General features: G+C 34.8%; 1 protein-coding gene across 2 annotated transcripts in view; it reads right to left on the bottom strand.

Annotated features, from left to right (window-relative positions):
• Positions 1 to 27,493, bottom strand: part of LOC136026201 (serine/threonine-protein kinase/endoribonuclease IRE1-like) — a 98,431-nt gene that overhangs the window by 67,213 nt on the left and 3,725 nt on the right. For both annotated transcript variants that reach the window (XM_065702527.1, XM_065702528.1), the window contains exons 2-4: positions 17,431 to 17,557; positions 4,299 to 4,347; positions 1,710 to 1,852 (exon numbers count right to left, since the gene is read on the bottom strand). In XM_065702527.1, the coding sequence (XP_065558599.1) occupies positions 1,710 to 1,852; positions 4,299 to 4,347; positions 17,431 to 17,557 (319 nt within the window). The remainder of the gene's footprint in view (positions 1 to 1,709; positions 1,853 to 4,298; positions 4,348 to 17,430; positions 17,558 to 27,493) is intronic.

Below are 27,493 nucleotides of genomic sequence, written 5' to 3'. Positions count from 1 at the left end.
ACTATGTTCGCATTACCGACAAGATCACACAAGATATATTTTCTCACAAAAAACATAATCACTCAGCAAAATTTAAGCCCAATAGAAAAAGTAAAAATTTAAGTAAAATAAAAAACAAAAGACGCAATAATTATATCAAACAGGTAAAACATTAAAACAAACATAGCGAACTAGTAACGTAAGAATTAAAAGAATACAGAATATAGTAGCATAAAATAAGTAAGCAAAGAGGAAAAGGCAGAAATTCTGAGAGGGGAAAAGACCATATATTCGAATTATTGAAGAAGTGACGGGTGGAGAGCCGGATTTAACAATGTTGTTCAAATTAGAGATAATGAAATGGGAGCTGGGTTGGTCACTCTAGACTTTCCAAAACTCTAGTAAATTCTGTAGTTCTTGTCTTTTATGGTGGTGACACATATAGTTCTAAGAAGAAAAGAACATGAGACTTTACCGTTTTTGTATACAATTCTTAAAGGTAATTATATAGAATTCTTGAACGTAGTTAACCACAAACATCATATAATTTTTATTACCCAAGCAAAACAAAGGTCGTCACTGATTCATCTTACGATACAAATTAAAGAAAACGGTACTTAGGAGTCTATCTAAAATTGCGTTAATCCTGGACAAAACTATACTCACGTTACAAAAAAATGGTTTGAGGTGCCGAGGATAAAAAAAATTATCCCCCCCCCTATGCAAATAGGTTTATTAATACCTGATGACAATTTTTCTAAAAAGAAAAAAAAATCATTTTGGTAGTTTCAAAACTATAAGAATTTCGTTAGTGTTCCAACGCAGAACAGTGAAAATAAATTAGTAGAACTAATTAGTTAAATTTGACAACGTAGTTGCTGCATAAAAATTTCAACAAAACAATCTAATGATTCCCTAAGACATCTACATCTTCAAAGAAAAGGTGCATCTTCTTAAGCTATAAGTGTCGCATTTTTTTTAGCTCTTTTGTTGCTTTTTCACCCATAATTCTACTAAAACATACACAACGAAAAACGGAGGTCTTTTCATTAAAACTGATTCCCGATTATTCCTTTTCCCTCCAATTATTTACTTTAATATATATGGTTGTGTAAGTATTCAATTAACCATTCGAACAAACAGATTTAGTTTTAACTATCGTTGGTTCTTTAATGGCTGGACACACGAAGCGTTTCTTAGCTAAAGATTAGCACATTTCTTCAACGTGTGTGTATTTTATGCCAATTTTCGATCTAAGAATAAATTTCAGGGCCGAAATAAAATTTTTCAATGACTCTTTTGTTCATTCCCAAGCTCTACCCAACAAATCTTTTTACATTTTTAACACTGAATTGAGAAGGACACTTGTTGAACAGCTCTGAAGTCCTCCGATTTCATCTAGGATATTTAACACCAAGATAATTTTCTTATGGTAATATGGTGTTTTTATGGCTATTAAAATGGTTATCATATAATGGTATTATGGTTATTTTATGGTATTATGGTTAATAGGTTATTAATATAGTTAATAGAATTTTTCATAGTATTCATACTTTAAACTTTTGACTTAGTTGCCTTTAACCGCTCGCTCCTCTACTCACTACCAATCTTAATACTCACTCAAACTATTCACTTGTTTCAACGCAAAATTTTGCTTATCGTTCACACACGTTCTCTCTTGAAAACTAAAGAAGTGAAAAAACCTGTTTATAAACAGAAATTCGACTTGCCTGTATAGAGCACACCATCGGAAGACCTGCAAGGCGACGTTGCAACTAACTCGGGTATCTTAAATGGGAGTCTTTTAAAAGGTTCTGATGGTGACTTCAATATATAAAGTGACCCATCTTTAGGATCTGGTAGATATACAGGCCTGAAAAATAAATAGTAAAAAGTGAAAGCAATGACATTAGAAAATTTGATGCCCTGCATAAGTAAACCCTGAATTCGACATTCTGAATTATTTACCGCTTTTGGCATTTTCGAGCATGACGAATTGAGCAAAAAGCTTTTGGGAAAACGTGAGCGGTATCATCTACTCAATTTCAACGTTTCAGCTTCATTAGCAAAATCATTTATAATTCTAATAACAGGGAAGTAGGGAATTTTCTAGGAAATAGAAGAAAATAATGGTATATCAAGCACATGAGAAAGAGAGAGAGAGAGAGAGAGAGAGAGAGAGAGAGAGAGAGAGAGAGAGAGAGAGAGAGAGAGAGAGAGAGAGAGAGAGAGAGAGAGAGAGAGAGAGAGAGAGAGAGAGAGTCAAATATCATTTTATAGATCATAGCTCAACGAAAAATAAAACGTTATGACATTATTTTCCTCCTAATTTCCGGCGGAACGGATTTTAAACAAAAATTTGTCCAATTGAACAGCTTGTTAACAGGAGTTCAAGGAAGATTTTTTTGAGTAAGTCGCGATTTTCAACGCTGATCATTGAATGAATGACTTATTCAATTCTGTCAATTTAATTTCGCGTCCTTTAGCCAGTTACAATTTATTTTATTTTTTTTTTTAGGTCTTAGTCCATTTTTTGTATTTTTATCCCAAAATATGAATTCGACCCAACAGGGCTTGTGATATCGATTTTTAAAGATAAGTTTTATTACGGATTTGATTACGAAGTAATATTATTAGGGGGGAAATTCTCTAGCAATGCCATTGAATAGCTACTGTTTTTGGATGGTAAAAAAAGCTAGACAATTTAACCTTTTCTCAGCTCATGTTATCTCAAGTCAGCAAATTGGCTTCAAAATTGATTTTAGCCCTTTGGCTCTTTAAAATCGAATTTTTTTTTCCAAAATTACTTTTTATGAGACCTATATTCAAGCGTAGACACAACAAAATCTGTTCGTTAAAAGTCAAACATTAAAGTTAGACATTAAAATTCTGTTTCTAAAACAAAATTAGCTTAAAAAGCAGGACAAGCAAAGATAATCCACACCAACTAAAGAAGGACGAATCAAAAACTTAAAATGAGCTTTAAATAGCTTATTTTAGATAGTAAAATTAAAACAAACATATATTACTATGTATAAAGAAATACAATAAACCAATATTACAATGAATTTGAACATAAAACGAACAGAGCCTATCAAAAACAAGTTTGGCATTGCCTTCCCTCCATCTATCGGACCTTCCAAAAAGTTAGCGTCATTTACAATAAAAATAAAATATCACCTGAAGAGTTTCCTGCTTTATCTAGATTCTGTTGAAACTTGTCAAACATCAAAGAAAAAAAAACGTGTCAATACAAATTATTAATTGTAATCAATTAGTTTTGCTATTCTAACATGTTAGTACGTTAATAGTTTTACATATAAACATAGCTTACAAACAATAGGGAAAGTTTCTTTATTAAAATGAAATTGGTTTACATTAAAAGGAAATTTTCTTTACATTAAAATGCAAACTTTAAAACTAAAAATGTTTGAAAAACACTTTTTAAAACAGCCTTGGCATCCTTACTTCAGCGAAGTTCAACCAGGACAGATATGTAAAATGATGTGAGATGATAAATTCATTCAACCGAAAAAAAATGATTAAACACAAACTTTCAAAGCTGATCTTGCTTTTTTGGCAGTTAGCCTTAAAGATATTTTTGTAACCCGGTACTAAGCCGTTACCGTTTACTATTTTGAGTAAACTATTTTTCTTCATTGATATATAAAGAAAAATCAATGGGCGAAACAAAACTTCCAATTTAACCTTTCCTTTCATCTTTCAGTAAAGAACAAATAAAACTACAGTCTTTAAGAAGATTAAGCAAAAAACATATTTAAGATAATAGTAAAAAGCAATATTAAAACTTAAAACAAACAGAAACCATTCTGCATAGCACAGGGGGAGCCCCCTCCTCAACTTTCTGTTCTTTACGCTAAAGTTTTATAGTGGTGAAAGCATTTACAAGTACAACCATTGTCGACCAACTGCCTTTTAAAGCATTTAGACCGAAAACTGTATTACTTAAGGCAAATACATTGCATATAAATAATTTTTCCAAATTTGAGATATTGAGAAAAACTTACATTCGATTCCAATTCCCCTTGTGCATGAGTAGTAATTCTTAACGCATTGGAGGCAAAAATTAAAAGCTAGCGTGCAGCATCTAACTGATTTGCAGTAATAGGTTTATTTCATATTCCTTTGTTTCTTCATTTCTTCATTGTAATTTATGTTCATTTAAGATTGATATACTATATAAGCTAATTTATACTCTTAAATTTGCTCCTTATTTGTCTTAGAAAAACCCCTTTTGCAGTGGTTCGAGAAACAAAGAATAAACCCTGACATGTAAAGTTAAACATGTATTATCTTACCACATGGGCTTGCTCTCAACAACTGAGTTGGCAACACTGACAACGGGATCTGTAAAACAGAAGCTATTTTAGAGACAAAAATGAACTAAGGGTAACTTACTGGAACAAAAAAAAAAAAAAAAAAAAATCAAGCTGGATCCCAATGAGAATATTACAATTATAATTTAGCAAATAGTTTGCAAGAATTGATGTCATTTTTAGTTTTGTTTGGTTATCGAAGACTATTATTCTGCCTGGGACGAAATAAATTTATAAACACTCCTATTCTCTGCAGGTTACAAGCTATTACAATTTTACTAGTTTTAAAATATTTGTTTTAAGAGTTCCTAAAAAAGTTTTTTTTTCTTTTTTCAGAACTTCCGACAGCAAAAAAAAGGCACATTATCAAAAATTCATCGTCAAAACTTGCAAAAAAAGAGGGAAAAAGTAACGAATTTATGACAGTAGAACAGCCAAAAAAAAAACAGACATAGAAAAAGATGAAAAAACACACAAAGGAGAAAAAACTGTTTTCTTTATTGATAGCAACGCAAAAATGTATCTGAACCAATCCACAGCATTCGAGTTGTCCAGTCCCTAGAAGACCCGAGCAATAAACCAACATAGCATCCACATAACAGCCAATACCGTGATTAATAAACACAAATTTTAAACAAAAGAAATAAATAGCATCCATACAAAAAAAAAATCGTTTGACAAATTATATATTACATGATTGATCAGGACACATAAGAGAGATGCCACAAGCCAATTAGGGATACTGCAAAAGATACCACATTAGCCAGTTAGATATACAAGAAAGTTAGATATACAAAAAATGTTGAAAATTGTCAGTTTATTTGGAAGATATGAACAATTGTAAAAACAGTGATAATACTGAGGGGGAGAGAATGACAGGGATTGTGTCAGGTTTTCAGTAGATATTAGGTTTTTTCAACAGACAATACCTGACAGCATTTGCTTCACAATAAAAAACTGACTTTTTCTGCCTTATAATTGAATATACAGTTTCAGAGAAAATAGCACCAGACTAGAGACTCGATTCTTTCTCCGGGGAAAATTGCTGAATGTCATCTAGCAATACTCATCGAGGCAATGATGTAATAACTCTCCAGACTGGAAAATGCATATATCCTCCATATGGTTAATTTTAAACCCTTTATGTAGTTGATATCAAACTGTTATACAATTATTCTCAATTTATTGGATTGCTTTTTGTTTTACCAAATTAAACTACCAAGGATAGTGAAAATTATTCCCAGCTGTTTTAACTGGTTAAGTGGAAACTTTCATAGCCCGGCATACCTAAAAACATTAGAAAAATGGGGAATTCAATTTTTTATGAAAAAGACCTCCATGTGTAGCAATGCAGTTTTTGTAGTAGCAGGTGCAAAATTAAGAAAAAACCGTGGTTGAAAAATCACCGACAAAAAAGCTAAAGACATATGATACTCAATAGCATAGGAGGGAGCAACGCTCTTTTGAAGGGGTGATTGTCCTTGGGAATCAACAGACTATTAATGTTTGGATTTTGTGGACGAAAAATAATTTTCATCAATTGTTTGCTTATGTATTTTCACGGTTCGACGTGGCAGCACTGGCAAAAATTGTGATACTGCCCTAAAAACTACACAATTTCAAAACAACCAGAAGAAAAATCTTAGAAAATCGTTGTTTTCAGGTATGAATACATCTAAAAAGATTTACCAAACCGGTAGAAAATGCTTTAATTTTAATGGCCTTGGTATTTAAGAAAAGCCTTTTGCGTCGTAAGTTTAAACAAGTTCGTTTAAGACTGGTTAAATGAATTACTAATACCAACAACTCACCGCAGCACCGAGCTGCCTCAAGCCAACACAGCTAAGCACACTCCTCCTCCATCCCAATCTCTTCAAAGCCTCCCTCTTTACACCCTCCCAGGAAGTTCCCATTTCCCTCAAATCTTTCCTTACGAATCCTCTAAACCGAACCGAGTATGACGTGCTTTTCGTTTAGCCCTAGACGGTTGGCTGCCAAGGAAAATATTTGGCAATCTGTCCTTCTTCATTCGCAGAACGTTCCCTAGCAATCTCAATCTTTCTCTCATTATAGCCTTAAAAAGCAGTACTGAACCACACATTAGCTTCCAACATTTTAATATTGGTTTGCGGACTTATCTTCCTAATTGTTTTTCAAATTGAAAAAAACAACCTGGGACTTAGCTATTCTACTTTAATATCTTCACTGCGCCCACCCTCTTTACTAGCAATACTACCCTAGGTGAGTGAAGATGTCACTTAATCATTATCATAATCTAATTCCAGGAAAGTTTTAATTCCCCATTTGATTCCGTGTTCTCCCATCCTCTTTGCTGTGCTCTTTAAGACAAAGTCCATCAAAATTATCCATACAAATGGGATAGAACACAACCCTGCATAACTCCTGAATTGATATGAAACCAGTTACCAGAGGCGGATCCAGGGGAGGGGCCTTATCTACATACTTATCTACAAAATATACTTATCTACAAAAGCGTTATCTACACTCCCCCTGTCATTACACTCGAATTATATCAGCACCCTTGTTCCAGCAGCCCCCCCAAGATTTTTCTCTAGATCCACCCCTGTCAGTTACTAACTTCATTTCCTACCTTAACCGCAACTGTGTTATTATTGTACATAACACTTGTATATAGCATCACTTTAATGTACTTGTTGGTCATACCATACAAACATACGGATGAATCAAATGCTTGCTCAAAATCTATAAAAGTAAGGACTAAAGGTGTTTGATGACTCATGTACATCTCATTTATTAATTTAAGAGTAAAAACTAGGTCGACACATCCTCTACCCTACCTAAAATTGCATTGTTGTTATCTACGTCATCAATTAGTCTAAGGAGTATCATCATACAAAGTAATTTGCTACCTACAGATGCCAGGATTATGCCTTTATAATTACCACACCCACTCTCATCACCTTTCTCATACTAAACCCACTAGGTACTTCCTTATTTTCAAAAATCATATTTCTAATCTTCAGTAACTTATTTCTAACCTCATAACCGCCATATTTAAGAAACTCATTTACCACACTATCAGCACTTGAGGCCTTAATATTTTTTAATCCTTTTAGTTCTGTCCCTAATTCTTCCTCACAAAATAAATCTCATGCATGGCAATTTTTTCCCTCTTTCAACTGAAAATAAAAAAAATAAGTTTTTTGAAATGAAAGTAAGGAGCGACATTAAAACTTAAAACGAACAGAAATTACTCCGCTAAAGTTTTTTGTTGTTTTAAAAAGTAGAGTTGCGAGAAAGAATCAAACTTTAGCGCAAGGAGCCGGGTGTCGAGGAGGAAAAACCCCTTTCATATACGGAATAATTTCTGTTCATTTTAAGTTTTAATGTCGCTCCTTACTTTCATTAAATTTTTTTTTTTTATTTAATTTCTGAAAGTTTTTGAATTAATGCATGTCTGATTTTGGCTCTCCGTACATAAATTATTAAAATGAAATTTGCATATTAATTCTTTTTTTTTGGCTAAATGGTTTTCTCTTAGTTTTGATCAGACGATTTTGAGAAATAAGGGGTGGGGAAGGAGGCCTAGTTGCCCTCCAATTTTTCGGCTGCTTAAAAAGGCAACTAGATCTTTTAATTTTTAACGAACGTTTTTATTAGTAAAGAAAATACGTAACTTAAGAATTAACTTACGTAACAAACTTTTATATTCTTATATTTTTGATTATATATATGACAGGGTTGGTACCCTCGTTAATACCTTGCTCTTCACACTAAATCTTGTTTTGTCCCAATTCTTTAAGAATGACCCCTGAATCAGAAAGGCCGTAGAATAAATAGTTGAAATTACTTAAAAAATTTTTAGCATAAAGAGCGAAGTATTTATCTCCTTCTAAATAAGTATTTATCTCCTCCTTAATACCTCGCTCTTTAGGCTAAAGTATTTTTAGAACCCCTCATATGCATAATAATCTCTGTTCGTTTTAAGTTTTAATGCTTCTCCTTACTTTCAATTGAAAAAACTTTTTCATGTTTATATTTTCATTGGTTTTTTTTTATAGTAATGCTAGAAAGTCCTGCGCCCTTTTCATTGAATTTCTCTTCCCCCATGAAATATTCCTCCAAGGAAAGATCATCCCATATAGCCCCCTGCCCTGAACTCCACACCCAAACCAAAAAAATCCCCCTGATAACGTCGGTACACTTCCCAGTAACTATTACTGTATGTAAACATTGGTCAACGTTTGTAACTTGCAGCCCCTCCTCCAGGGATTGTGGGGGGTAAGTCATCCCCAAAGACATAGTTATTATGGTTTTCGACTATGCAGAACAAAATGGCTATCTCAAAATTTTGATCCGTTGACTTTGGGAAAAAAATGAGCGTGGGAGGGGGCCTAGGTGCCCTCCAATTTTTTAGGTCACTTAAAAAGGGCACTAGAACTTTTTATTCCCGTTAGAATGACCCCTCTTGCAACACTCTAGGACCACTTGGTCGATACGATGACCCCTGGGAAAAAAAAAAATAAAAAAAAAAAATAAACACGCACCTGTGATTTGTCTTCTGGCAAAAAATACGAAATTCCACATTTTTGTAGATTGGACCTTGTAAATTTTTCTATAGGGTTCTCTGATACGCTGAATGCGATGGTGCAATTTTCGTTAAGATCCTATGACTTTTAGGGGGTGTTACCCCCTATTTTCCAAAATAAGGCAAATTTTCTCAGGCTTGTAACTTTTGATGACAAAGACTAATTTGATGAAACTTATATATTTAAAATCAGCATAAAAATCCGATTCTTTTGATATATCTTTTAGCATCGAAATTCTGTTTTTTAGAGTTTCGTCTACTATTGAGCCGGGTCGCTCCTTACTACAGTTCGTTACCACGAACTGTTTGATTTGACTTCTTCTGACTTGTCACTTGTAAAGATGTTAATTGGAAGCTTCGGACGACTTCTATAGCAAACCCAAGAACTCTCTACTGTCTTGTTTTATGTCTTGTTAATGACACAAGTCTTTCCAGGAATTACAGGAAAGGCTACACCACAGTTATTCAGGATAAAAATGAGTTTGTTTTGAGCTTGGTTGGATGTACATTGTTATTTCGGCTTATTTAAGGTTTTATTTTAAATTCGTCATTCAAAGTAATTTCCGTCGTCTTATATTTGAAATTAACTTAAAAAAACTTTTTCACAAAATAAGTTTTTTAAAAAAAGTTAAGAACTCTATTAAATCAAAACTGAACAAAAAAAGAATCAAATAATCTACCAAGCTTACAACTACCACAAAACAAAACCCCCATGCTTTCTTAAAGCCAGAATATAATTTGCAATTTACTGAAAAAAATTCAAACGGATGTGAATTGTCAGTTTGATATATGCTGATATTGTCATATGCTGATATTTGTTCCTTAAAATCTTAATTAATTTTTGATTTCTTAAAGTTATAAAAGTGAAAACATTTAAAAGAATTTTTCAGTTAAGTGCAAAGTATATTCTGGCTTTTAGAAAGCATAGGGGTTTTGAACCCTACTAATGTTAATTTCTGCTGGTTTTGAGTTTGACTCAGTTATTTATTGTAATTTCTGTTCTTTTTCGGTTTCATTTATTTATTGATGCTGACTTGAGGTAGTTGTATGCATGGTAGATTATTTGATTCTTTTTTGTTCATTTTTAGTTTAATAGAGTTCTTTACTGTTTTTGAAAAACTTATTTTGTGGAAAAAGTTTTTTCCCAATTAATTTCTGTTCGTTTTATGTTGACATTGTCCTTTTCAGGAAAATATAAAATAATAGTTTGAATATTTCTGGTGTTTTTTTAGGAATTTATAGTTTGGCATGCTATTTGCATGCTGGAGAAACTTGTTCAGCAATTTTTAACAAAATAAACACTGACACAATCATGACACAAATAGTAGTGTTTAATTTAGTCATATACATCCTCTAGTTGACCTAATAAATAAAACTTAATACCAACCCCAAAAAATTATATCCATGGTCTTTCACAGCCTGGATACACTTACACTCTTCTGATTTAGTAAAATATTAAGAGCGGAAGCAGTAATAGAAGTAGCCCCAAAAGTTTGAACTTAATATCCTAGTCGTACTTGATATATTGCTGAGATGTCTTATTGGCAACCAGCACACAAACAGTGCGTTTTGATTCAACTTTAAAGCAACATTTAGTTTTTAAGCATAATGGGCAGATTACATAACTGTGGGGGATCGACCTACCCAATAAACCTAGAGATATAGCTGCTAGACTGTTCAGCTATGCTGGACAAAATGGCTGTCTTAAAATTTTGAATAGAAGTGTCTGGAAAAATATGAACTAAAGAGGTGGGCTGATTGTCCCTCAAACACTTTTGACTCTTAAGAGGGTACTATAACTTTTAATTTTCAATCAAATTAGCTCCTTTAAAATATCAACGATATTACTAGCTACGATAGAGCATCGCTGCCTATGTCCTTATATGCCCTTTTAAAACATGTGTACATATAATTTTTTCGTTTAATTGAAACTCCCCCTAAACGCTCCCTAAAAGTTTCAACTTAATGTCATTATTATCGTCAGTTACAGTGACCGTAGAAGCAGCACTAAATGTGGATCAAAATCCGCAGCCTATGAAGGTATGAAGGCGAAATTTTCAGAGGATATTTCTGTTGTACGGATGACAACCTACCGTCCGAATGCAGGTTGTCAAAAGGACATATCAGCATTATCTTAGGAACAGTTTTGTGTGTGAAATTAAAACTTACAACGCTTGTTAGGGGGATGTTGAACTATCCAAAAGACAATATTTGCATCATAGTAATACTGCTTCTACTCCTACAACTACTACTTCTGCTACTATTATTATTACTGCTCCTGTTATTACTACTGCTACTACTATTACTGCTGCTACTAAAGCTAAGATTACTACTATTAACTGTACTCCTACTGCTACTACTATAACTGCTGGCGCTACTACTACTCCTAATATACCTAAGGGTATTAAGGTGAAAATTTTGGGCAATATTGTAACTATAATGAAATAAATCGAAGCACACTATGCACATATAGGTTGCCAAGAGGCCATATCAGCAATACTTCGGGACCGGTTGATGGTATTAAGTTAAAAATTTCGTCGTTTGTTGAGGGGGATGTTGAAAAAAGGTGCTACTTGCATACTACTACTAAAGCTACTACAACTATTTCTACGCATAATTACTGAGCCTTTCAACAATGCGTAAAAAAATTGATGTCTACAAACTTTGTTTGGATGTTTGTTATGGGAAATGATGGGTGTCGGGGGGGGGCTCTTTAAAATTACTTTGACTCTTAAAAAGGGCACTGTAACTTACAATTTAAACAAATGAGGCCAATCTGAATTTAATACGACCAATCCTTTCGTGAAAACCTTATATGCCTCCAAGGCATAACTTCAGGCCCTTGCCCCAGGGCTCTGGGGGGTTATTTTAAATCTGGAGGTATTGTTATATGTTCTTTAAACTATTCTAACAAAATTTCCATCGGACAATTTCAATCAGATACAATTGGTGAAAAGAGGGGTAGTTGGGGGAGATGGCTACTGGACCTTCATCACTATTGAGTCTTAAAAGACAACTAGAACTTCCCATTTCTGAGCCACTGAGCCACTTCTAAAGTTTATACAAAGATCCCTTCGATAACAACCTTAAATGCCCCAGGGGCATAAGGTACAACCCTCGCCCTCAGGCTCTTGTGGTTTTTATCAACCTCAAAAGTCTTGTTATATGACATTTGGACTATTTTCAATGACAGGGCTGTCTCAAAATATGTACTGAATACAGCTCGGGAAAAAACTACGTGTTAGTATGCGTGTGTGTGTGGAGGGGGGGGGGGGTGATAGCTGCACTATGATCACTTTGACTCTTAAAAAGAGCGATAGAACTTCTGATTACCATCCAATGAGTCCCATCCAAAGCATATATGACCACCCTTTCTAGAAGAATCTTATTATTCCCCAGGGCATAACTTACAATCCTTTCCCTGAGAGATGTAAGGGGGTTGGGTTGTCCTCCTCACAGACATAATTTCTGAAACCTTCAATTACGATTAACACAATTGTTTTCTCCAAATTTTCATAGGAGGCGTTGAGGGAACGAATGAGCATGGAGGGAGGTGCTGGTTGCTCTCACATCACTTTAACTCTTAAAAATGTCACTATAACTTCCAATTTCAAATCAAATAAGTCCCATATGCAGTTTATACGACCGCCCATTCTGTAAAAACCTTATATGTCCACATGGCATAACTTACAAGCCTATCCCCAGGGCACTGGGGGGGGGGGTTCACCCCCTAGACATTATTATTTGTTCTTCCAACTATTTCTAATAGAATTGCTATCTCATAATTTCAACCAGATGCGTTTGGTGAAAAGAGGGGTTGTTAGGGGGGGGAGGATAAATGTCCTTCATCACTTTTGACGCTGAACAAGGAACTAGAACTTCCAATTTCCAACCAAATTAGCCTCTTCTAAAGTCAAACAGCCATCCCTTCCATAAAAACCTTAAATGCCCCGCGGCTTAACTTACAACCCTTGCTTCTAGACTCTAGTGGATTACATCAACCCCAAAAGCCTTGTTATATAATCCATGGACTATTTTTAATAAATCGACCCTCCCAAATTCTATTCGATGTGTTTCGGGAAAACACAGCTATTTTTGGTGTTTTTTTTTTTGGGGGGGGGGTGACTGCCTTCTCATCACTTTGACTCTTAAAAAGGGAACTAAAACTTTAGATAACCAGTCCAATGAGTCCTCTCCAAAGTATATACAATCACCCTTTCTATAAAAACCTTATATGCCCCCGGGGCATAACTTACAACCCTTGCCCTGAGAGCTGTGGGGGCGGGGTTGTCTTCCTAATAGACATAATTTCCGGACTCTTCAACTATAAAGATCAAAATTTTCTATCTACAAATTTTGATTGGATGTCTTTGGGGAAATAATGAGCGAGGGGGGGGGGTCACTCTCAAATCACTTTGACTCTAAAAAAAGGGCACTAATACTTTCAATCTCAAATCAAATGAGCCCCATCCGAAGTTTATACGACCACCCATTCCATAAGAACCTTATATGAACCCGGGCCATGACTTAAAACCCTGAACCCAGGACACTCGGGAGTTGCGCCACTCCTAGAGGCATTGCTTTAATTTTTGGGACAATTTTGAACAAAATCACTATTTCACAATTTTTATCAGATTCGTATGGTGAAGAGAGGTTGTCGGAAGGGGGAGGCTAACTGCCCTCCGTCACTTTTGACTCTTAGATGGGAAGTATAAACTCCAGCTTACAACCAAATGAGCCTCCTCTAAAGTTTATACAACCATCCCTTCCATAAAAACCTTAAAAACCCCCTGGGCATAACCAACAACCTTTGTCCCTATGCTCTGGGGTTTATTTCAACCCCCTAGAGCCTTGGTATATGATATTTAGACATTCTTGAACAAGATGGCTATCTCAAAATTTCTATTAGACGCATTTCAGGACAATACGACGTGTATGTATGTGTATGGGCGGGTTAGCTGCCCAGCGATCACTTTGACTCAGGATTTTTTTATCCTCAAAGACATAATTTCCGGACCTTTCAAATACGTTGAACAAAATAGCTATTCCCAAATTTTGATTGGAAGTGATTGGGGGGATGGTTAGCGTGGAAGGGGGGTTAGTTGCTGTCCAATCACTTTCGACTACTGAAAGGGGCACTAGCCCTTTCAATTTACAATAAAATGAGCCCTCTTTGAAGTTTCTACGATAATACTTTCTATTAAAATCTTATATTTCCCAAGGGCACAACTTTCAATCCTTACCCTTGAAGACTGTGGGGGGGGGGAGAAGTTGTCCTCCTCAAAGACATAATTTCCCGACCTTCCAACTGCGTTTAACAAGATAGCAATCTCAAAATTTTTATTCGATGTGGGGAAATGGTGGGCGTGGGAGGGGGGTTTGTTGCTCTCCAATCACATTCGACTATTGAAAAAGGCACTAGCCCTTTTTATTTCCAATCGAATGAGCCCTTTTTGAAGTTTGTACGACAACGCTTTCTATAAAAACCTTATATGCCTAAGGGCAAAACCTACAACCCTTGTCCTGAGGGCTTTTGAAGGGATGTCATTCTCAAAGACGTAATTTCCAGACCTTTCAACTACGTTAAAGAAAATGGTTATATCAAAATGTTGATCGGAAGTGTTTGGGAGAAATTATGGGCGTGAGAGGGGGGGCGTTCGCCCTCCGATTACCTTCCACTATTATTAAGGATACTAGCCCTCTCAATTTCCAATCAAATGAGCACTTTTGAAGTTTCTACGAGAACAATATCTATAAAAACCTTATATGCTCCCATGGCATAAATTACAACCTTTGCCCTTGAGGGTTGAGGGGGGGGGGGTGATCCTCAAAGACATAATTTCCAAACATTTCAACTACATTTAACAAAATAATTTTTCAGTGTAAGAATGTCTATTAAAAACAATAGAGATTTTTTTTTTCTTATTAGCCGGGGTAATTCATTGTAGTCAAAATTTGTGCATCAATTTTTCGAATCAGAACGTTTTCCAAAGCGAATGTCTTTAATGACAAATTTCATTTTTGCTCAAAAAATGCTTCGTATCTTCACTTTTATGGGGCTGTGCTATTTCAAACCAGGAATAAAGTAACACTGGGTTAACTCACAAGCGTTTCCGGGAGGAGAAGGTGAGACGAAGAATATTCGTCCCTTTGTGTGCATTTTAGGTTTTTACTAAGAGAGGACAAGTTACCTCAATAGCCACTCATCTTGATAATCTTATGATGATTTTAACACTATTGGTAGAAACAACACTTGAAGTTGGAGTAAAAAAAAAAGGCAACCACTAAGCTTTTACTCTCATTACTTGGCATAACTTAGGTTGGGGAAAGGAGAAGTGCTCTAAACAAGTGCAATGTATTATTCTATTAAATGTAATTAAATCAAGTTTGGAGTTAGGCTAGGAATCATAAACTAATCTTTACCTTAGAAGAATAAAACAATTAAACTTTCTGCTTGAAGATGGCGTAAACCGTAGAGCTGTTCATTCGTCATAACAATTTCCGGTAAAAATCACAGTAAAAATTACATCTTTTTTGAATTACTAGGGAAAGCAGTCTCCCCCCCCCCTTTTATGGGCATCCGTGAATGCACCCTATATGTCTGGATGTTTAAGAGCCTATGAACGCTAAAAGAAGACTTTCAAGTAGATAACGACGAACAGGACAGGTGCCTTTCCCTAATACACACAAAAAGATGTAAAACAACGAGGAATTATTTTAAGACGGTGATTTTTCTTTTCTTTTTTTTCTAAATGAATATATTGGCTCTATATCTAAGAGCCGTCATCAGCAAATCACAGATAAATACAAAATATGACTTACAATAAAATACATGACTATTAAAACAAGAATAAAAAATTAAAAACGTTCCTAAAATCATCACTTCAATAAGTTCAACCAGAACTGAAAAAAAAGCGGAACAAAACTGTTTTCTATTAAGATAAAAACAAATCAGGGGCATGTTTTTAACTCAGTTCTTGCTTTTTTGGCAGCTAACCTTAAAGGTCTTTTTGATACAATTTCATAGGTATAAACTATTAATTTGGCGATACAATGTGTTAAACCAGTTTTAATAAGAGCTGTTAGATTAGAGGTCTGTCAAGGACAAATTAAAAGCAGGTCGTCCCTGAATGGGGTGGGAGGATGTCGTAAGGAAAGATTTGAGGAAATGATAACTTCTTAGAAGGGTGTAGAGAGAGGGGTTTTTAATAGATTGGGATGAAGGAGGAGCGTCCATAGCTGTATTAACCTCACGTAGCTTGATGCTGCAGAGTTGTTAGTAGTAGTAGCAGCATTTTTAAATACATCTTCACATAATGCGCTGAATGGATTCTCCAAACAAAGAAGTATTTTCATTCAACTTAAGTTTAATTCTACTACCTGTCGGACAACTTGTTTCATACTCAAATTATTACAAATGAGAGTAGTGTTTTAAAAAGTATTGCATGGCTGGGGTTTCCGAAAATATGGCTGCTTAGAGCCAAAACAGAAGAACGAAAAACACTATTAGAACTTAAAGCCTTGGTTATATTATTATGTTGTTGCAGGCGTTTCTCTAAATCTTGGTGGGTTCTATCAGCATAATAATGGCCACAGTCACTTGGCAGTACACCCCCCCCCCCTCTTTGACGAGTAACTGGGGTATTTTCTTTGCCAGAATTAAGGAAATTCATGATTTTCAAAATACTTGCAAAAACTGCAAGCTTATTAAATCATGCATAAGCTTTTTTCTGTTTCTTAGTAATTTTTGGTATTTGGTGAAGAAGGATTAGTCTATATTTGAAGGTTTATTAGAAACTTCACATGATAAAAGATCTTTAAATTTAAGAGAATGTCTTTTTAGGCTACAGTAATTGTGTTATCAATCAGCAGGATGGGATAACCGTATCCAAAAATTATATCTCAGCTAAAATTTAGTCCTGCTGTGACATAAGACACTCGAGCAAATGTTTAGAACATGATCCATGCAAAGAGTTATAACACCTCGTTTAAATTGTGGGGGGAAATAAAATTTATAATGGAGGTATCTCTTGCTTTGTGTCAGTTTTCTGCAAATATTAAAATCTAGTTTATCTCCACCAAAAATAATTATCACATCTAAAAAAGGTATTTTACTTCTATTTTCAGTTTCTAGAGTAAACTGCAAATTTCTGTCGTATTTGTTCAGGTGATCCAAAAAGCCCCTAAATTCATTTTCCCAATAGCTACAAAGTGATTTTACATCATCCATGTAACGTCCCCAGTTATATGGTAGGTTTTACAGAATTGGGCTTTAGATTAACATTTTATAGTATTCATATAGTTGGACTATAATTCATATTCCTTAAACTTGGTGTGATATTCTCTGAACTTGAGCCCCCCAGCCCTAAAATTAATTCCTAAGTACTGCCCAAGCTTATTGAGACACGTCTTTTATGTTAGCATTGCAGTTTAATTGTCATTTTAAGTCGTGATAAAAACATTTAATTTCAATGAAGCAATACAAATGTAGTAAACCATGCTATTGCAGCCAATTAATGAAGAAAAATAATCAAATATGCTCACCATTTTTTATCTTCCATTTTGTAAGCCCAGATCTTCGACCAAGGGCATGGAGCGTTCCATCAAGAGTAGAGAGTAAAATGGTTCTGTCCACATCTATTACCGACTTTTCAGCACTCACCACATTACCCTAAAATATATGTTCAAAAGACTAAAAATGGTCAGAAAACTAAAAATAGTCTAAAACAAAAATTGTCCTTCAAGCAAAGTTTATGAATATGGTAAAGTAATCAAATAAGAAAACTTTTACAATGCTTTTATTTAACTTTGCCTGCTCAGCTTGGAGATTAAGTGTTTTAATACATTCCCAACTTCCCATGGTCTGGTTGAGATGAAAATGTTAGTATGCATTGGTTTTAAAGAATAATTTCTTACTGTGAACCCATAAACTTTCTCCACTCCAAGTAGCTAACTTGAGACCAAATGTAAAATATTCAAAGAAAATCAGACACCCATTTACAGGCTAGGGATTGTTAATGTGGTTACTATTATTACAACAGCTTTTTATGGCTAGGGGCTCTTTTGGAGGAGAGGTAGCAATAGTCTCGGGATGAAAAATTTCAAGCATAGACCTCGAGATCTAGAAAAAAGTTACTACGAAGAACTATTAACTGTTACAGTTGAGGTGAGGTTTGGATATGAGAATAATTCACGTTGTCTAGCTTACCAGCTTCCACAGTACCAGCTATTGGCCTTTGGAGTTTCAGAGGAGTTCTTTTAGTGGCTTGGGTGCCCAAAATAGAGTGAATAATTCAGATTTTATTTATATACATAATTTTGATTTTAGATAAGATAGGATGTTTATTTAAAAGAATAACTATCACAAGCTTTGAAAGGTCAAATTCAAACTTTTGTATTCAATAGATAAAAATATGACAGGAATTACCGAGATTGCACAATGATTAGACAAAGATTGCAAAAATTAAAACGTCGAAACACAAATCATTCGTCCGTCAATAATTAAACTGATATTGGTCAAAACAAAGATAAAAACCAGTAACTCAATAAAGCAAAAAAATAAATGTAAGAATAACAAGAGTTAAACAGACATTAAAAAAAAATGAAAGGAAAAAGGCAAGCAAACGAAAGCAAAACTTGGGCAGCACCTATACCAATTAATAAGAAGAGGGCAACTAGCAGAATCTCTTTGTTTACATAATGTAAGGGACAAAAGAACTTTCAACTATTACAACAAAATGAAAGTGAAGAGCAAATTATTTTTGGGGTGCTTGGAGTTCCAGCAAGAATAGCCAATCATTTGGCAGCTTCAATCGAGAAAGTTTTTGAATCTATAAGTTTAATTTTATAATTGCTTTTGTGATACTGCAATGGTGCTGCAGTCAAATCATCTTCCTGTTATTCATTTGGAAGGAGAATTCATTTGGGAGGAAATGAGCCTAAGAGTAATACTGGCACATTTGAGAAGATTTCAAGAAGCTAATTATGCATCATGCAACTAGTCTCTGGAAAAAATTAGCTGATCTGAAAAATTACAAAGAAAAGTAGAGTTGAATCTAGAAGTGAATCCAACTGTAAAACGTTTTGGAGATTGAAATAAGTTCTATTACCAAAATTTTTAAAGCAATCAAAGAATTTTTCCTTGTGAATCTCCAGATTGATAAGTTTTCTACATTACTGTTTATGTGCTGATGGATGATCAGCCAGTGTTTGCCATCATTAGCATACGGGTTAGGATGGCATTACCTCTTCTTATCCTACACACAACTGTTGGGAGTTTCAGCTTTCCTGCATGACAGATACCATTTTGGTGGCACATCTTCCAGAACTTTAATGTTTCTTAAATACAAGGAAACTAAAGACATTTCAACTTCAAGCTTAGGCTGTATAAGTCCATTATGAAGAAGACTAATGACTTTTTGGGAACAAGTAGAAAGGTTGTACTTTATCAGCTCCAGAGTCAAACTAGCATTAGTAGCAGACTTATCGACATGTATCGTAAATTTCAATTCATTATCAGTAATGGCACTAAGATCATGCTAATTAATTACAGATGATTGGATGGCCAGAAAAAAAATAAGAATAACAAGATTTTCTTGCCAAAGTTAATGACATGTCACTTGGACGTATTAAATTCCAGAAGCCAGACCTCCGCCTAATGACCAAACGTCTCAAGATTATCCTGTAAAACTATATAATCTTCACATGACAATGTAGGATTGAGAATATTTGAGTAGCCACCATAGTGTGTTTTCTTACTGCTAATAGTAGAAGCAACATCGTTAATAAAGATGTTAAATAGTGTAGGTCCTAGTAGATTTTTCTGAACAACTACACTCAAAACTTGTTGAGAGGAAAAAAGAATATAATTACCAGAACAATCAATTAGCCAAACATGCTGAAATCACTGGTTAGAAAATCATGGATCCACAAGAGGGATTTCTCTTCAAGCTTGAATGCACACAGCTTAATTACCTTAAATTGTAGGTTGGAACAATCTAAGGATTTCTCCTTGTGAAGCTCCAGATTTGATGATTGAAGTTGTTTACTATGCTATTTAGTGGCCAGGTGCATTTAGATGATCTGTAGTTTCCCAACTGAGTTTACACTATCTAGGGACCACTCAGCATCCAGCCTTTATTTGAAATGGCAATGGATCCAGCAGTAACTGCATCTTTAGAGAGATTATTCCAACCATAGACGATTCTTGAGGAAAACAACTGAGCGCACTCTGGACATGGTAGACTGCTTAACTAGTTTCAGTTCATAAACTATGGTTATTGGATTAGGACCAACAATAGGAAATAATGCTGGGAGAATATTAGTTTGTATTAACTTATAGGTTAAAACGGTATCACCTCTATTTCTCATGTATACAAGTTTTAGGAGTTTCAGCTTTGCTAGTATTGCAGGGTAGGAAAGCTCCCGCATGCAGGAACACTTCCCCACATATCTTCTAGAATTTTATGTCTTTTTTAAAATAATAAGAGGCTAGAGACATTCCAACTTGAAGCTTGGGATGAACAAGATTCTTATATAGATGACGAATCACTTTAGGGGAACAAGAGGAAAGTGAAGGCTTAATCAGTCCTAGAAATTGAACTAACACCAGCAGCAGACTTCTTAGTAACAGTACTGAATGTTAGTTCATTGTCAATACTAACTTTGAGATCTTGCTCGTTATTTACAGAGGAGATTGGGTTGCCTGAGAGAAATTCAGAGCACCAAAAATTCTTTACGCTGAAGTGAATGACATGGCACTTGGCAACATTGAATTCAAGAAACCAAGCCTAATCCTATTGGCCAAGCATTCCAAGATTATTTTGTAGAAGGCCATGGTCTTCACATGACAAGGCTGGTCCAGAAAGCTTTGGGTCATCACCCTACAGTGTTAATTTTCTGCTGATAGTGGAAGGAGAATCATGTATGAAGATATTAAATAGTGAAGGACCCAAAGCACTTCCCTGAAGAACTCCACTCAAAATTTTCTTAGAGGAAGAAAAATTACAGTCACTAGAGCCATTAAATAACTGATCACGTTGAGATTGCAGGTAAAGAAAATCAAGAATCCAAAGCAGGGATTTCTCTTCAAGCTTCTCTTCACTCTTCACTGCATTTCTCTTCACTGCAAATAGCTTAATTAAAAGTTGCTTGTGATACAATTTGTCAAATCTTTAGAAAAGTCAAGCAGAATCATGTCAGCATGTATCACAGCATCCTGTAACTTAGTGATATGGCCATTCGATTCAAGGAGATCAGTATCAACAGATCTTCCAGAACAAAAGCTGTGCTGAAAGGTGTGCAAGAGATTATTTGCTTAAAGATTTCTGATCACTGCATAATTAATTATTCTTTCAAGAACCTTAACAACTGCTGATGTCATGCCAATAGGTCAGTAATTTTCAGCAAGGTATTTTCTATTTTTCTTAAATATTGAAGTTATATGGGAAGTTTTCCAATCCAGAGATAGTATGGAAAGATTCAATGATAAGTTGAATGGCAAGGATAGTAGTTGGCTCAAGACTATTGATATTCACCAAAGATAGAAGGATGAATGCAGTCTGTACCAGCAGATTTATTCATTTTTAAGGACATATGTTCGTTTATATATGCTGCATCATTCATCGGAATTAGTTAAATCTTAAGTTATACATCATATGTAGGAAATGGGGAAAAAACAGCATTGGAATTGGAAGAAAAAATGGATGAGAATTGTTGCTTGAAAATTTCAACTTTCAGCTCAGGATCAGAAACTGGTTCACTATTGCGCAGGATATCAGGAACGTATGTCTGCTGCAACATTTTCGAGAGGTACAATGCCAGAAAGATTTGGTATTATCTCTAACATCCTAAGGCAATTTCTCCAAAAATTTCTCTTAAACTCCTTGATTTGGTTAGTAGCTGGGTTATGAAAAGTTTTGAAGACTTGCGAAATTTTATAAGGTTATCTTTTTTTGTTAGTGATTTCAAGTTCGATGTTTTCTGATCTTACTTATTTTAGCAGTTAAAAAAGGTAAAGTTTCGGCCTGTTTTGCCCAAAATTCTGGTGCACTGCTTTTCAGCATGTAAAATTTCAGTTTTCACATTAAGCCAACTCACGTCAATATCATCAGTAATAAGCTGTTTCCAGCTAACATTAGCAAGTCTTTTAGAGACAAGTCTGTAATTGGTATATTTTTGTTGCTTAGAAGAAGACTGTTTAGTAGGCAAACATATTGAAACAATTACAACATGGTTGCTGCCACCTGCAGTCAGGTTCTTGATATTATATTATATTCTTAATAAAAAGGTCTCGATTGCTGAGAATAACCAGATTGCAAGTGTTAGAAGCTTAAAACTCTCTGAGCCGGGATTGCTGAGAATAGCCAGACCAAGAGTGTTAGAAGCTTGAACCTCTCTGAGACGAGTTGGTTAAGATATTGTTTGACAGAGAGAATTATCAAAGAAGGCACACAAAAAAGGATAATCCCCACTACAAAACCAAATTTATCAATCCATTAGATTTCAGGAAAATCAAAATCACCCAGGAGGATAAGATCACAATTTGCAAAAATAGACATCACATGTGATAGCAGAGGAGTCAAATTAGATTTGAAGTTTAAAAAACTGGGAGCACAATGGCTTCTATAAACAACAACCACAACTTTTGAAGATGTATGGTATGTATTCTTATCCAAACTGACTCAGTTTCCTCAATACTCAGAGAGTCAAAATGAATGACACTAGCTTTCAGTCAATCTCTTACATATGAACACATTCTTCTGTGGCAAACTGGGGAATTCAGGTGAGAAAAGAAATGGTAACTACTTATTTCAATTTGATCAGGAGATAAGGTTGACAAGATACTTTTTTTGTGCAACTTCTGTAATTGCTGCAAGATCTAATTCTTCTGTTATCATACAAAACGGAAGTTCTGAAAGTTGATTAGGAAGGCTGTCTACATTGAAACTAAAGAACTTCATTCGTTGTGAAGTAGGAATCTGATAGGATGCTGGTCTAGAGTGTCCAGGAACTAAAGAACTATTTTATATTATTGTATACAGCTCAGTGAAACAATGATGAAGAAAAAATAGGTGAGCAATTTATTGCAGAAGAAACATTTAAAATAGAAGCAAAAGAAAGGTCAGCATCAGACACACAATTATGATTACTAATAGGCAACTAAGAAACAAAATTAAGTGATACTAGTCTGTATTCATTGGTAGTATATTGCAATCGTTTTTTTGACACAATCTGTAAATCTCTGTTAACAAGATTGGATTCACCTGTTTCACTCTGTCTCTTAATTGAAACTCTCTTGTGAAAAACTCCATCAAAGGATTTATAAAGGACAAGAAGAATCATATCAACATCCACCTCTGCATCAATTAAGCAAGTGATGTAGTCATATAATACCAGGTGATTGTTATCAACTGATCTTCTAGAACAAAAGCCATGCTGTGCAGGCGATTATTTGCTTCAAGATACTGAAAAACTGCAGAATTGAAGATTCTTTCAAGAGCTTTAACAACCTCTTAAGTCATGCTTATGAGTCAATAGTTTTTAGCAAGGTCTTTTCTATGCATCTTAAATATAGAGATGTCTGGGCAGTTTTCCAGTCCAGAGGTAATCTGGAGAGACTCAATGATAAACTGAATAGCAAGGAAAGTGAGTAATACAAGACTGCTCAATATTCATATGGAATACAATATTGAACGCAGTCAGGACCAGAGAATTTATTAGTTTTAAAAGATACAAGTTTGTTTAAAAACATTGAGGCTGTAATTAAAATGGCTCTTTCCTCTCAAGCAATACATCATATAGAGGAGGAGGAGGAGAAAATCAGTTTTAGAATCAGAAGAGACAAAAAATTTAAATTCTTGGTTGAGAATTTCAACTTTAAATGCTGTATCAGCAACAAGTTGACTATTGTGCAATATGTCAGGGATTCAATGTCTACTGCAACATTTTTGAGAGGCATAATGGCAGAAAGTTTTTGGGCTATCAACTTAAGAGAATGTTGCAGAGTTCAAGTGAGCAGGTATGAAGCCAAATTGTAAGATCTTTCAATCCCAAATTATTACTTTTACAAGTTCAAAAAAACTCTGGAAAGGTGCTTGCCAAATTATTAATAATGTTGAAGAGTGAAGATAAAAATTTATGACACTGATAATACGCTAGTAAGTAATGAACAAGTGGCTGAATCAAAGAATATTACCAATTTAAAAGAAAACCTTTCAAATTCAAAAGAGAATCTTTTAGATTTAAAGAAAAACATTAACAAGACAGACAACTCTTTTTAAATTACTAAAATTTGTGTTTTCAGACTATAATTTACTTCTCATCAATATTACCTCCCCTGCTGGCAAGCTTCTTGAAGGTCCCTCTTGACTTTGAAAAGGTATCTGGTAAGATTTGCTGCTGGGGACTTTATTTTAAATTGAAAGCATATAAATAAAGCTGGGTGTGGTGAACTTAATAATGGTAAATACAAAAGATTATTAGGGGATGGGTTTTAATAGTGCAAATGTCTAAGTTTATGAATTGAATCAATTTCTTTGCCTGACACTTATTGCAGATGGGCCCAATTTCACTTTAGACGCTTGATTGGCTGTCATTCCATGCAAATTAGTGGTCCTGTGTAAATTCTAAATTCTTGGTTCTACCTGTCTGAGACTCTAGGCAGGCATGCCTTTCTAAAGGCTAACAAACAAGTATTGGTCCAATAAGAGAGTCATACTTACTCCTGCTGTTTACCTGTGCTATTTAGCCAAACACTTAGAAAACTATAGGTTCTATGACTATCTAACTTGGTTCTTCTGCTCTAGGAATGACACATGGACGGATAATGGATAGACTTATCTATTAACAAATGAGCTAATGTCATTTTTATAAAATCTTAATAAGGAGATTAATGCCAGATTTGTCTTTCACTCAAGTGGACTAACTGTCTTGGCTTTTTCTATAATTAGCCATAGCTTGATGATCACAAACACTTAATTTTAATTCACTACTTGAATTAAAATCAAGTAGTTGTTGTCCGATTGACAAAACGACAGTAGTTGTTGACAGATAGTCTGATTGAGTGAGAGGCAAATGTGGCATTAACCGCCTTATTAGAATTGTACAAAAAGGATGTTAGTTCATTTGTTAATGACAGTGCCTCCCCAATAAATTTTCAAAAAATAATTTTTGGACATTTTCATTCAAATATCTTTTTGTATTTTCATTGGAAAAAATCCCCCTACTAAATCTTTGTGCACTGACACCAACAGGTAAGGGATATTCTAAGACAATACTGGCCATATAACATATGACAAAAACAAAGAGAAAAAAAAGATAAAGGTACAACCAAAGATGGTGGTTTTCAGCCAGTAAATAGAATTAAAACACAAAGCAGGTATTTCAGTAAAGACTTGTGATAAGCTGTCTTCAGTACAAAAAAAGTTAGCTTTTACATGAATATGCAGATTTGAAGACACTATCAGCAATTTCCTTTTGGTTTTAGTTTCCTGAATAAACCTTTGGATGCATAGAAAATACTTTTCTCCAGAATCCAGCTTGCTAGGTTTTTTGATGTTTTCCTTAATTTGAAGGAGAAAAGATAAAAACACCACTGGATATATTTTTAATGCTCTTTCTGCATATACTAAGTACTACTAGCACAAATGTCATAATGAATCCTTTTATTTTTTTTTCCATTTTTGCTGAATTGGCTAAGATATCAGAGTAACAAAAAAGGAGTGTGATATCTAAGTCCCTATAGTGTTGCTTCCAAATATAATGATCACTGCTGTTTGCAATTGCATCCCAGTCCTCTCCCCCTTACCAGGACCAGACAAATACAAAATACAGAAGCTTACTGATTGCATTTTGTTGTTTTTTTTTCTTTTTTTTTACATGTTTAATTGGCTTTGTCTTGCATTATGAAACAAGAGTTGAGGAGAAATTAACACACACAAAAATAAAAATCGACAAAGTCAGTAAGGCTGAAAAGTGGAGAAAATGTATGCATGCCTCCCCCTCACCATAAGCCTGAAGTAGGTACATGTATATGAGAAGTCCTCCATGTCCAAAACAAAGTCATTTTTTACATTAAAGAAATGGTAGTGAGAGTAACTATACAACATGTTGGTGTTCTATAAGGCTATTCCACACCTCCTTAGGGAGGGCTGGGCATAATTGAAAAGTAGTTATCATTACATAACAAGGACAAAAAGAGTATTATAGCCTGAAGTAGATACATGTCTATGAGACGTCCTCCATGTCCAAAAACAAAGCAATTTTTTACATTAAAGAAGTGGTAGTGAGAGTCTAAGAAACTATAATACATGTTGGTGTTGCATAAGGCTATTCCACACCTCATTAGGAAGGACTGGGCATAATTTTATAGGAAATAAAATTTTATAGGAAAAACAGAAAGAGCAATCAATAGTAGTTTCCATTTTTTTCCTTTTAATTATATCTTGAGACAAAAACACAAAGAGCCATGTGTCACTATATACTTCAGAAAGTGCTCAAATAAAAATTTTCAATGGTGGTAATTAGTTTTTTTTTTAAGACCATCAGAAGGCGCATCAAGTGGCAGGATAGTCTATATTCATGCAAACCAAATTTTAGACCCATCACCTCCTAAATCTTTAAATAGTAGAAACAAAGGAGTAGAGAAAGAAGCTTCAAAACATCATCCTGGATTAAATTTGGGTTTGTTGTATATTGTTGAGATTCAATAGCATAAATTGGCTAGGCTATGCGCTCCAGCCCTTCTGGTGGTCCCAGATATAGCTCAAGGAATATTAAAAAAAAACAACTAAACAATCAATACTAAAACAAAGGAATTCCTGTAAGAATTCACATATTCAAATAGTTTAGCTAGGATGAAAGTGAATGCACCATCTGATACATTCTTTTCTGTTCCTTTTAAATAACAACAACAAACAAGAGCTAAGAGCTCATATGGCACTTGCAACAAGGTCAGAAGAGCCAAGAGCTCATTTGGTATGAGCTCTGGCAAACTTCTAAGAATCAATAGATTGCTTTAAAAGGAAAAACAGAAGCCTAATGCCAGTAGGAATTTAAAATAAGTGTTCTGAGTCGCAAGGTCCTTCTAAATATCAAAATTCATTAAGATCCAATCACCCACTTGTATGTTAAAAATACCCCAATTTTTTTCCCTCTCCCTTCAGCCCCCAGATGGTTGAATCAGGGAAAACAACTTTATCAGGTCAATCTGTGCAGCTCCCTGACACACCTACCGATTTTCATCATCCTAGCACGTCCAGAAGCACCAAACTCGCCAAAGCACTGAACCCCACCCCCTAATTCCCCCAAAGAGAGCAGATCCAGTCTGGTTACATCAATCATGTATCTACAACATTTATAAGCATTTTCCAAGATTTCCGGTTTCCTCCTCCAACTCCCTCCAATGTCAACAGGTCTGGTCAGGATTTGAAATAAGAGCTCTGAGACATGAGTTCCTTCTAAATATTAAATTTCATTAAGATCCAGTCACCTGTTCTTAAGTTAAAATACCTCAATTTTTCTAATTTTTCCAAATTAACAACCCCCAGCTCCCTTAAAGAGAATGGATCCATTCCAATTATGTCAATCACATATCTATAACTTGTGC

Source organism: Artemia franciscana, chromosome 4 (assembly GCF_032884065.1).
Source record: "Artemia franciscana chromosome 4, ASM3288406v1, whole genome shotgun sequence".
Lineage (NCBI taxonomy): Eukaryota > Metazoa > Arthropoda > Branchiopoda > Anostraca > Artemiidae > Artemia > Artemia franciscana.
This window is presented reverse-complemented; position numbering and strand designations above follow the sequence as displayed.